The sequence below is a fragment of the Bos mutus genome, chromosome 4, assembly GCF_027580195.1.
Source record: "Bos mutus isolate GX-2022 chromosome 4, NWIPB_WYAK_1.1, whole genome shotgun sequence".
NCBI lineage: Eukaryota > Metazoa > Chordata > Mammalia > Artiodactyla > Bovidae > Bos > Bos mutus.
The window spans coordinates 81,656,980-81,670,040 of NC_091620.1; the positions used below are offsets into that span (position 1 = coordinate 81,656,980).

Below are 13,061 nucleotides of genomic sequence, written 5' to 3' on the forward strand. Positions count from 1 at the left end.
CATTACTGGATCTTAATCAGCTCAAAAGGCCCATTTGTTGCCTGGTGACAAATATATGCTGGCTATTTCAACATCATTCAAGCCATGCATAATTATCTTACTAAGGAAGCAGAAATATGACTCTAGGACTCCTTGAAGCATGTGGAAACAAATTTAAGTTGTATTTTCATAGTAAGAATTTCCTTTACAAAAGAGCAACACAAACAATAAAATACCCACTATGAGTAGACTTTCTGCACTTAAACTGACCCGGAATAATTAAAATTCACTAGGTAAATTTATTGCCAATTTACACTGTTTTTCTCAACATGCTTCCAAATTCTATAAGACTAGCTCTTTCACAAAGCCTTGCTGCCTCATAAAACTCCTTCAAAGACAAAATATTTCTTGATTTGGCAGAAATTCAAGCCTAAAAAACCATTCCTTACTATCAGAGGTTAATGGATGATAGTATTATGTGTGCACACTGGGCACAGAACAGTTAAACCATAAGGCTTAGGCTGAAGCCTGGCATCACCCCAGGGCCCTGCAGGCAGCCTTGGCGCTCTTCGGGTGCTGTGGGAGATGCTGAGAAGGACATACAGCAAACAACCTTAGAGACACGTGTGTTTGATGAATGGATGGGGAAGTGGGGAGACACTGTTTATAGTTCCCAACCCATGAAAAACCAGGACCGGCTCTTCTCACCACTAGAACAGAACAGAAGAAGGGGAGGGCAGCGAGGCATCTGGAGGACAAGACATCCTGTCTCATAAGAAGGGAGGGGGAGAAGCAGAGGCTGCATACCATGTTATATGTGCTTTACTAGAAAAATAAATGGAAATATGTAGTTGAATTCTTTCTTGAGGAATACCATTTCTCTGCATTGTAGGCTTAAAGTCTGAGTATTTTCAGTATATGCTCTCTCAAACTAGAATCAAAGTACAGTGCCAGTCCAGCAGAAAATATTGGATCACAAGAAAATTATCACAAGCAGAACAAAGAAATCACAGAAACAAAGCAAGGAAACAAGGATCAAGGATGAGATATTTTCTAACCACTCAAAATGAGGAGAGATTAGTAAGTAATATAAACACTGGGACAGCACAACAAATAAAGCATATACATTGAATTTAGAATTTCCTGAATATACAAGTACATGTACACATACACACACATACATGCAAACATGGGGTGTCTGTTTCAACCAGTCTCTTCTGCCAGTCCTCCAAAGTCTTCTAGGTGAAAGAGCAGGAGCTACATATAAGGAACACAGATTAACTCCAGTAACCTTCATTCACTCCCTTGATGTAAGGGTAGCTAATGGACTTTACCTAAAGATCAGACGGCATTAAGGTCTTAGACCAGCTAAAAACTTCCCTCAGATTAACACAGTCAAGTGGAGACAAGAACATGAGTCAACTGCTTTTGTTACATCATATTTTTCTCTCCTTTGAAATATGATCTTCCACATTCAAAGAAATGGCCAAAGAAAAAAACAATCTGAACAATGACAGATTATCTAAATTCCACTGATGTATTTAAAATAGAGGAGTTCTCATGCACCATTTGAAAACTTAAAACCACTTATATTTTCAAACTATTGAAATTCCACACACATCCTAGATAATAATTCTCTGATTGATTCAAGAAATCTTTCAAAATTACCACTTCTGAAATATAATTTGCCAACACAGAAAATCAAAGATTTTCCTGAGAGATTTATTGTCCCTCTTCTCAAGAACTCTCACTTTACACCTCTAAACACTTACAGAATTCTAACAAACACTATGACCCAAATGCATACATACATATAAGTGTTTACACACATACACACATTATAGCCCTTCCTTCAGAGTGTACAAAATACACTTCTTCAGGGTATTTTAGTTTTTAGTGTTGCAGTTTGTTTTATAACCATTTAAATACTGATATCATAAAGCTCTTCATTAAAAGGTACAACTTCTCAAATGTATGAAATTAATACAATTGTCCTGGAAAAACTGAAATTCCCCTCTTCATAAATATACAATGAAAAACAATTCTAAAACTATGGAAGAAATTTAAAGTTGTTTTGGTCTTGCACTGAATTCCAAATACTGTAAGTAATAATTACACTTGTAACCATTCAAGAGGTGCTGAGAGAAACCATCTTTTTTTTTTTAACCTTTAAAACAGATCCTGGTTAACATTATTCATCACAGTTAAAGAAGATAAAAATCAACTTAAGTCTATAGGGACAATACTTTTATATGGTGTTAGACATGTCAAAGCAATCAAATACTTTCAAAAGTGAAAAAAGTTTAAAAGTTAAAAAGTTTAACTCAAAAACAAGAATCTCTAAAGCTTCTTTTGTATAGTTGTTAAATCCAACTATATAATTTTTTTTTTTTTGCATTCCAATGAATTACAAAATCAAGGAGGGGAAATAAAATAATCCTTAAGTATTACTGATTTGCATAAAAATAATGAACAATGATTTAAATTCAATCCCAAAATGTTTACTAAAATATCACTGTTACTCACCTAAGCAGCAATCATTCAACCCCTCAGTCTCCTAAGATCCAAATACTCTAACAGCCTTAACACAGTCTTAATGCTTATTGATTCATTCTTCTATAACTATATTAGGTAGGAAATTGTTATCTGCTTTTTACACTGTGGAAGAAGTGTTTTGGTCTTCCCATTAAAAAAAAAAAAAATCCTTGACGTTAGTCACTGAAATCCATATAATTCCTTTTTCTTTCCACAGTTCCTAATAAAGTACTCTATTATATTTATGCCAGATAACAGCTTAAACAGGATTATAAAAAGTCTAAGTATTATATATTTGAACAAATATTTTCTAGCAGACAATATTATTAACTTACACTAAGCTCGTAACTTTTGTAAAATAACAGATCTCATGTAGTTTATGGATTTGCAATCAATCAAGCTTCTCTTTTTAATGTATGAAAGAGACTGGAAGGATGAGAGACAGTGGGAACAGTAAATTACAATACTTATTTTGTGTTTTCAGGTGAAAACCATAGGATGTTAATTCATAAAAGAATGGGATAGTCATTATTTTAAGTTATCAGCTAATTTCATCTTCTTACTTTTTGATACATTAAACCAGAAAAGTATAAATTACATGAATGTTTAATAAGAAAGCATAAGCCTAATAAGTAATTAAAGCTCCTTCAAAGATAACAATATCAGTTTTTATTTACTCAGAAATGTATTTTTTGCCAGGAAAACTGACCACCAAAACATTTCTGAATTAACACCATATACTCACACTCATATGTGATACCACTATTGCTTACCTCAGTCAAGTGCGGTGTAGGGTTAAATCCACAGAGATTACACACTTGTTTCTTACATTCAGTGCAAGTGTTGAAGTTAGCAGGATCCTTAGAACTTATGTTGAGTTCAGTTTTGCAGAGAGGACAGGCTGATTCTGGTTTGGGGGTTTCTTCCAGTTTGGGGGGAAGAACAACGTTTTGACGTTCAGCCGTGGAAGGTTTGCTGTCCTTAGTAGGCAGAGGCTTCTTTTCTGTTTCTGTTCTTTTTACTGTTGAAACTTGTTCAGCTTTGGGCTCTAGTTTTTCAATTACTGGAGCTTTGGTTTCCTTTTTCACAGGTAGAGCCTTTGCAGGTGCTGGCGGTGCTGTGGATTTGGGTGGCCCTTGAGAAGTAGGTGGTTGTGAAGGAGGAGGGACTTGTTTTGTTGGGGCCGCTGGCCCACCCTGTGAATGAGACCCAGGCTGGCCTGCTGTGGAGATCAGATTTGATGCCTGGCTAAAGATGGATGCTCCAAATCCAAAGAGTTTCCCAGTCACTGTTTCTTGAGGAGTTGTAGGCTGTGATTTAGGGGCATCAGTAATACTTCCAAGATTTAGGCTAAAACGTCTCGACTGTTCCTGAGGCTTTGGGGGCTGTGGAGATAGAGGGGCAGTTTGTCCAGTGGGGGGTCGTGGACCTTGGGGTGTCAGTGCCCCTTTTGGCATCGGCTTGGTGTCTGGCTTAGGACTCATTTTGGTTTGTGCTTTCTTGGGTTCGTCTTTTTTCTGAACTGGATCAACTTGTTTTTGATCTTTGCTCTCTGGAGTAGGTCCAGGATGTGAAATAATTTTTGTATCTGATGCAGGTCGAGGTATGACTTTAGAATCTACTGGGGTAACTTTTTCTCCTGTTGGTGGAAAACTCTGAGAAGGTTTGGTGGAGTCTGGTTTTAGAGGAGGAGTTGTTTTCTCTTGATCCTTTGATGGTATTTTGGGGCCTGGAATGTCCGGTCTTGTTGCTGTTGATGATGAAGACACAATGTCTGTGGCTGGCTTTCCTGCCTTGGGCTGCTCTGGTTTATCATCAGCCGTGGAGACCTTGGCCGGTTCAGACGAGACAGAAGGCTCTTTGGGAGGGACTGGCTTGGATGAGGACTCTGCCTCAGGAGGCTGCTGGGATGTGACTGGGTGGGGGCTGTGAAGGGTTGGTTGTTTCACTAGTGGCGGGGGCTTTTTAGACTCAGCTACCTTTGAGACATCCTGTTTGGGGATAGTGTCTTTCTTTGGAGAAACCTGCTGTGACGGAGTGGGTGGCTTGCTCACTGCTGATGCAGGAACAGGGGTAGTCTTCGGTTTGGGCTGGGGTGATGATGGAATTGGAGCCAGGTTACCTCCTAGAGCTCTCTGCATCTGACAGTTTAAACAGAGCCACTCTTTCATCTAGAAGTAACATAAAATAACAGTCAGTAAGGCAATAACAAGGTAGAAACAAAAGCATTTTTAAAACTGCATTGGTAGCTTTTGAAATTATGTCTCTCATCATGCAAACCATAAAATCTAGATCAAATAATTTTAGTTAATTTATATATTTATATATAGTTAAGTATACAAAAATATAACTAACGAAACTCAGAGATGTAAGCACTTTATTTTAAGCAATATAAAATTAACACAGAAAATTTTCTTGTAACATTAGCTTTATTTTTGCCTTTGATTTACTCAAAGTTTGATTACTCCCAGAAATAGAAAACCATGTACAATAAAAGAAAATGATTATTAATATAACATATTAGATTCCATAATTAGTTATGTTGGATATTTTCTCTGTTGATGGCTCATAAACAGGTTTCAGTTATATAACCCAGAGTATGCTTGTCAAAATTACTAGCACATTGCTAATTTCTTAAATTAGCAAGAGAATCACATCTCCCCTCCAAGGCAACATAATCAAATGTGAGAAAATCATAACTATTAATCACTGTGGGTTAGAAAGAAAACATTCTCTCTTAAGAAAGCAAAGAAAAAATAATGGCATCCCCTGAAATTATTATAGATATAGCATGATCAAAAAGAGAAAAGTTACTTCCTCATAATTTTTATAAATGGAAAGAGCAATATATGTATACAATATATTTACCTGACTGGTGAGATATGTATATGTGTGAGACACACATTGTGTGTGTATATATATGTATATATTTATGTGTGTGTGTGTATATATATATATCATGTATAGGTGTAAATGCATTTCTTCTTTAACATCACATTTATTGTTAAAAGGAGAAGGTGAAATTGGTACTAATATATTTTAGAAGATAATCTTAAAAAATGTATATTCCACATTTACCTATTTTATTCTAAAATAATATACGCTCATTATACAAAATTTTAAATATTACCAAAGTAATCTAGAAGGGTAAATTTTATACAACCTAATCTTTAACTCCCAAAATAACCAATGTCACCAGTTTAGCACTGAAGTTCTTTGTTCAAAATTCTACACGATGCAAAACTAAATATATGGTGCATAAGTACCAAAAAAGTTCTGCAGAATACAAAATTGTAAAGTATTAGGTGGGCAAACAACATACTCTTACTTGAAATAATTCCCTTTTGTAAAAAAAACTAAACTAAGCATTCCTAACTTTTTTTAAAAACTATTTTTCCACTTGACAGTTTACATTGTTAACATTTAATTTAAAAAAACTCCTGTGTCTTTTTCTGAATCATTAAAATGAATTTAAAATTTAAAGAAAGGATATCAAAATTATTTAAACTCAGGTACCAGTATGCATGTGTGCTAAGTTGCTTCAGTCGTGTCCGACTCTTTGTGACCCTATGGACCATAGCCTGCCAGGCTCCTCTGTCCATGGGATTCTCCAGGCGAGAATACTGTAGTGGGTTGCCATGCCCTCCTCTAGGGGATCTTCCTGACCCAGGGGTTGAACCTGCATCTCTTATGTCTCCTGCATTTGCAGTTGAGTTCTTTACCACTGACACCAGTGGGAAGCCTAAGGTACCAGTATAACAGGGCTTATTTTATAATCTCATGGAAAGCAAACTTTTGTTTGGAGAAGGTTGAAGGAGATTTTCAACTCTGACAAGTTATATTTGTTTAAAAATCTGAATCAAAAAGCAAAATTAAAACATTTGTTACCTACAGGTTAAGAGGCACTTGGGTTTTTATTACATTCATTTTCAATATGAGTATTAAGTACTTATGTTTACCTTTTTCTATGTTTGAGGCATTTCACAAAATAAATAACTTTTTAAACATACAGATATTTGAATCCCAAAACATAAACAATCCACTGTTACTAATGTAAGTTGTATGACTAAAGGGTTAGCTTGAATGTAAGGAAATCCACTCCATCATGCCCCCTTCTTGATGGATGGAAATTTCTCCATAAACACTCATCTATCCACTCAACCATCTCTCCTAATGCCAATGTCAATTCTGCTGTTCCACTATTTACTTTTTCTCATTTGTTTTCAATCTTAAATGACACCATGTCACCTTATAATCATGCAGTCAGACAAGATGAAAGAAGAAAATATAATTAAAATGATAATTCTTTACTTATAAAATAAGTATCTGATAATGATACTGTCATAAGTCCTCTTTTCCTTTCCTCTGAAAGTTCTCTCTCAACTCTCATCCTTCCAATTTCTTTGGATGCATTTGGTTTTATCAGTAAACTTTTAAGTCTGTTTGCCATGTGAACACTGGAGCTTCATGCACAGCTGGCTGGTAGGCTTTCACTCCATCTCTGAACCACTGCAAAATTAGAACACTACCATGGCATATCTAATGTACGATTTATATCAACACTGGGACACATATTCTGTACTGTCCTCATTCCAAAAGCAAACGTTTCCTTGTAGTTTATAAACGTATATGACCAAGTCTCTAAATATGTAGACAAGGAGGGACTTAGGAAAAGAGGGGTGGAAAACACAGGTCATTGCTTTTTCATAGGGACATAATTCTGCTTTTCTCTTAACACACTGTGTTTCTGAACAGACTCCACTGGCCCTACTTTTGTCCTTTTCATGACCCCATTTTCTTCACTTTGATAAACAACACATAAAAGACATCTGATCCTTCAATGTTCCTCCTCACTGTGAAAATACAGGTTAAAATCATTGTCTATAGCTTTCACAATGTGAAAAGCTTTTTATCCTCTTAGGGTTTTTCAGAAAGAGCCTCTTTTTAATTCTACTGGCCAAATCTGTTGAAAATAGAAATGAGTTTTATCTCAGAACCTACTCTACTACTGAACACAGCAGTGTTTCCAATTGCCCGATTCAGGTGAAAACAACAACAACAAATCTTTCTTATTACACTGAGAAAATGACAAAGTCCACAACTCACCCCAACATTAACATCACGAATCACCATCTAATATTCCACAATGCACGGAGGGAGAGTTACAAGTAGTAATAGCACCTTTGCCCTCTCAGTCATCTGAGTTAAAAACCCTGTAATATCTTTACTACATATTCAGTTACTCTTCAAGGTCTGTGTTGCTTGTGAAAGTTAATTTCCCACTTGTTCATAGTTCCAAAGCCACTGTCCCTCATTTGGCCCTTGCCATTTCCAAAATATTTTGTATCTCCACCAAATTTAACCTGTTTAAAACAAACCACCACAGAAGAGGTTGACTCTATCTCCCATCAAAACTCAATACTCTCCAATAGCTGTGAACAGTTAATTTTTTGCAGGAAATTAAAATCTATAGTTTTGTTACTGTCCTTATGTTAGCACTTACCTAATTCTGATATCTCCAGCTCTATATCTCCCCAAAGACTGTCAGCAACAATTATAAACACTACGTGTATGGTCTGACCTTTCAATCATCATAAGTGAGTAAAGTCGCTCAGTCATGTCTGACTCTTTGCGACCCCGTGGACTGTAGCCCGCCAGGCTCCTCTGTACATGGGATTCTCCAGGCAAGAATACTGGAGTGGGTTGCCATTTCCTTCTCCAGGGGATCTTCCCAACCCAGGGATCGAACCCAGGTCTCCTGCATTGCAGGCAGACACTTTATCCTCTGAGCCACCAGAGAAGCCCCTTTAATCATCATAGATGTTCACAAATATTTTTTGAGGTTGTTGGAATTAAATAAATTAAGATGTTCATGCTCTTCAAGCTACAATATTTCTGTGTTTACTCTGTTAATACCCATTGTTAATCTAGCCTGAATGACAAGCTTCTGCCTTCATTTTCTGGTGGCATGCCATTCTCCGTATGCTATACCTTGGCCATGGACCATGTATTCCCATTTTGATTCAAACTGAAGGAACACCCATAACTAACACGCCTGCTAACCATACATATTTTCAGGGCTTGGAGATAATTACTGTCTTATTTAACTTCTAAAATTACATTTTTATCTGTAACTATGAGCAGAGACGAACCTGAATTTACTACCATCCTTGGCTCAAACCTCTGATGCCCATTCCACTTGGTACCCATAACTATAATACAGCCAGTTCCCCTAGTTCTGCATCATCGGGTCTTCATTCCACTGCAGCCATGAATGTGGATCTTACAAGACGTTAGTCCTTATTCCTCTTCCCTATGCTAAAGAAGTCCAACACTATCCACGGACAAGCCTAACTGAGAAGAAGCCTTTCACCAACATTTCATAAAGGACTTCCCGGTTCCCTGACACGCATAGTACTTACTTTCTCTATTCACCCACATCCATTCAACAAATAGGAGAAAGGCAATAAATAATACCAGGGGAGCCTTCTACTATATCAGTATTTCCAAAGCCAATGTCTCTGATCTGGCCTTTCATGAATCCTTTTTTTTCCTTTTCTTCCTGCAAGTTACCCCTCAACCTGCCTTCAACCAATTTCTTTAGATGCATTGGTTTTATCAGTAAATTTTTAAGTCTCTTTGCAATGTGAACATTAGAGCTTACCTTCAATATACAGGCACTAAAATGAAAGTATTTGTGTTAGATAAGAATGCCATGCTTTAACTATTCCTAAATTCTAGATTTTATATGACAAATGATTTTAAAAAATTGTCATTTCTTCCTTTCCCCACATTGCTTACAGCAAGTGAATAAATGGAATTCAAGAACCGGAGACACAACTGTTTAATGAACTACTCTAATTCAATTAGCTGTATGGAAAGGAACAAAAAAGGCATAAAATTGTTCATTCAGTCTTCTGACTTAATATGCTACATAAATAGGGATAAGAAAGGACTCAACCAGGATTTCTGCTGAGGTCACTCTGTATTCTAAGGTGAATGCTGATAATTATTAACACACCTCCCTGTTAAATCCAATCTCCCAGGGTTCCCTTTTTCTGAGCCTTCTGGTGAGTTATGTATCAGAGCTGAGTCATATAAAATATAGTAATAAAACTTCACTGACTAAGGCTTTTGCTGGATAATCATAAAAATATTATTAAATGTTTCAAGAGGTACCACTTGAAAGTTTAATTGTGAATTTCACATAAACCTTCAATTATTGGTGCCACTATCAAAAAAGTACTGAAAAATAGATACTGATTTTTAAGTGTATGTCTTTAATAATTCAAGATAGTTAACACAATACATCTAACAAATAAGGTGAGTTGGCAAATGTTGGGGTTCCAGAATTAAAGCATATTCCTACTTGGAACTATTATTAATCTATTTAGCTTCAAAAGAGAATGCAAGTTTCTCAGGAATTAAAAAAAAAAAAGGCTCCAGAAGGCATAGTGACTAACATCCGCCCTTCAATGTGCCCCGAACTGAAAATTTTAAACACAAAATCTATTTAAAGTTTACAATGAAATCTCTGCTCAACAACATAGCATGTAGAATCTGAAAATTGTGGTATAGATGATCTTATTTACAAAGCAGAAATAGACACAGATGTAGAAAATAAAAGTATGGATACCAAGTGGGAAAGGGGAGGTGGCATGAGTAGGGAGACTCGGATATATACACTATAGTTTTTATATACACTATTGATAGTATGTATAAAATAGATAACTAATAAGAATCTGCTGTATAGCACAGCAAACATTACTCAATGCTCTGTGGTAACCTGAGTAGGAAAGAGATCCAAAAAAGAGGGAATATATGTATATGTACAGCTGATTCACTTTGGTGTACAGCAGACTGACACAATATTGTAAAGTAACTATAATCCAATAAATATTTTTAAAAAATAAGTAAACTTTAGAGTTTTTTGAAGTCAGCTAAAAAACAAAAAGATGAACGCAATATTAGGAATTTATATTTGTAGTGTTCTCATACTATTCAAATTAAGAATATATTTTCTTCAATTATACATTCATCCTGCCCTTCTACTAAAATCTGTTAGGTCCTTACTTCTCGATGCATCATAACTAAACTTTTCTGCAAACCGTAAGATCTAAATGTATCATTTACTCCATCAAGGGAGTGTTCTCATTATCTCTTACCTGAGTTATGATTCAAAATTTGTACTCCTCCTCCATTTACCTAAATGCTTCCTAACCTTTATGATCCACAATGACTTCTCAGCCTTATAACTTAGTATTCCATTATCCACTATAAGGTCTGCCCCTTCTCAACTATCCCAACTAGATAGTCTGAACCACAGCATTCAGACCCACATATTGCTTTTCTTTTCCAATTAATTCTTCTTTTCTCCTGTCCTCACATACTCTTTAAAAAAGTAATCACTTCTTATGATGACTCTTACCTCTGTATTAGATACCAAGTAAAGTTTCAGTTCAGTTCAGTCGCTCAGTTGTGTCCGACTCTTTGCGACACCATGAACTGCAGCATGTCAGGCCTCCCTTTCCCTCAACAACTCCCAGAATTCATTCAAACTCAACACCCATCGAGTCGGTGATGCCATCCAGCCATCTCATCCTCTGTCGTCCCCTTCTCCTCCTGCCCCCAATCCCTCCCAGCATGAGAGTCTTTTCCAATGAGTCAACTCTTTGCATGAGGTGGCCACAGTACTGGAGTTTCAGCTTTAGCATCAGTCCTTCCAATGAACACCCAGGACTGATCTCCTTTAGGATGGACTGGCTGGATCTCCTTGCAGCCCAAGGGACTCTCAAGAGTCTTCTCCAACACCACACTTCAGAAGCATCAATTCTTCAGCACTCAGCTTTCTTCACAGTCCAACTCTCACATCCATACATGACCACTGGAAAAACCATAGCCTTGACTAGAGGACCTTTGTTGGCAAGTAATGTCTCTGCTTTTGAATATGCTATCTAGGTTGATCATAACTTTCCTTCCAAGGAGTAAGGGACTTTTAATTTCATGGCTGCAATCACCATCTGCAGTGATTCTGGAGCCCCCAAAAATAAAGTCTGACACTGTTTCCATTGTTTCCCCATCTATTTCCCATGAACTGATGGGACCAGATGCCATGATCTTCGTTTTCTGAATGTTGAGCTTTAAGTCAACTTTTTCACTCTTCTCTTTCACTTTCATCAAGAGGCTTTTTAGTTCCTCTTCACTTTCTGCCAAAAGGGTGGTGGTCACCTGCATATCTGAGGTTACTGATATTTCTCCCGGCAATCTTGATTCCAGCTTGTGTTTCTTCCAGTCCAGCGTTTCTCATGATGTACTCTGCATAGAAGTTAAATAAGCAGGGTGACAATATACAGCCTTGATGTTCTGCTTTCCCTTTTTGGAACCAATCTATTGTTCCATGTCCAGTTCTAACTGTTGCTTCCTGACCTGCATATAGGTTTCTCAAGAGGCAGGTCAGGTGGTCTGGTATTCCCATCTCTTTCAGAATTGTCCACAGTTTATTGTGATACACACAGTCAAAGGCTTTGGCATAGTCAAGAAAGCAGAAATATATGTTTTTCTGGAACTCTCTTGGTTTTTCGATGATCCAGCGGATATTGGCAATTTGATCTCTGGTTTCTCTGCCTTTTCTAAAACCAGCTTTTAGAAAACAAACATCTGGAAGTTCACCGTTCACATATAGCTGAAGCCTGGCTTGGAGAATTTTGAGCATTACTTTACTAGCATGTGAGATGAGGGCAACTATGCAGTAGTTTGAGCATTCTTTGGCATTGCCTTTCTTTGGGACTGGAATGAAAACTGACCTTTTCTAGTCCTGTAGCCACTGCTGAGTTTTCCAATCAAGGCAAATTGGAAGTGGTCAAACAGGAGATAGCAAGAGTGAACATCGACATTCTAGGAATCAACGAACTAAAATGGACTGGAATGGGTGAATTTAACTCAGAGGACCATTATATCTACTACTGTGGGCAGGAATCCCTCAGAAGAAATGGAGTAGCCATCATGGTCAAGAAAAGAGTCCAAAATCCAGTACTTGGATGCAATCTCAAAAACAACAGAATGATCTCTGTTCGTTTCCAAGGCAAACCATTCAATATCACAGTAATCCAAGTCTATGCCCCAACCAGTAATGCTGAAGAAGCTGAGGTTGAATGGTTCTATAAAGACCTACAAGACCTTTTAGAACTAACACCCAAAAAAGATGTCCTTTTCACTATAGGGGACTGGAATGCAAAAGTAGGAAGTCAAGACACACCTGGAGTAACAGGCAAATTTGGCCTTGGAGTACAGAATGAAGCAAGGTAAAGGCTAATAGAGTTTTGCCAAGAAAATGCACTGGTGATAGCAAACACCCTCTTCCAACAACACAAGAGAAGACTCTACACATGGACATCACCAGATGGTCAATACCGAAATCAGATTGATTATATTCTTTGCAGCCAGAGATGGAGAAGCTCTATACAGTCAGCAAAAACAAGACTGGGAGCTGACTGTGGCTCAGATCATGAACTCCTTATTGACAAATGCAGACTTAAATTGAAGAAAGT

General features: G+C 37.1%; 1 protein-coding gene across 1 annotated transcript in view; it reads right to left on the minus strand.

Moving 5' to 3' along the window:
* Positions 1-1,182: 1,182 nt before the first annotated feature.
* Positions 1,183-13,061, minus strand: part of LOC138987573 (protein piccolo-like) — a 29,133-nt gene continuing 17,254 nt past the window's right edge. Inside the window, exons 5-6 of the mRNA XM_070368856.1 lie at positions 3,288-4,685; positions 1,183-1,236 (exon numbers count right to left, since the gene is read on the minus strand). Of these exons, the coding sequence (XP_070224957.1) occupies positions 1,183-1,236; positions 3,288-4,685 (1,452 nt within the window). The remainder of the gene's footprint in view (positions 1,237-3,287; positions 4,686-13,061) is intronic.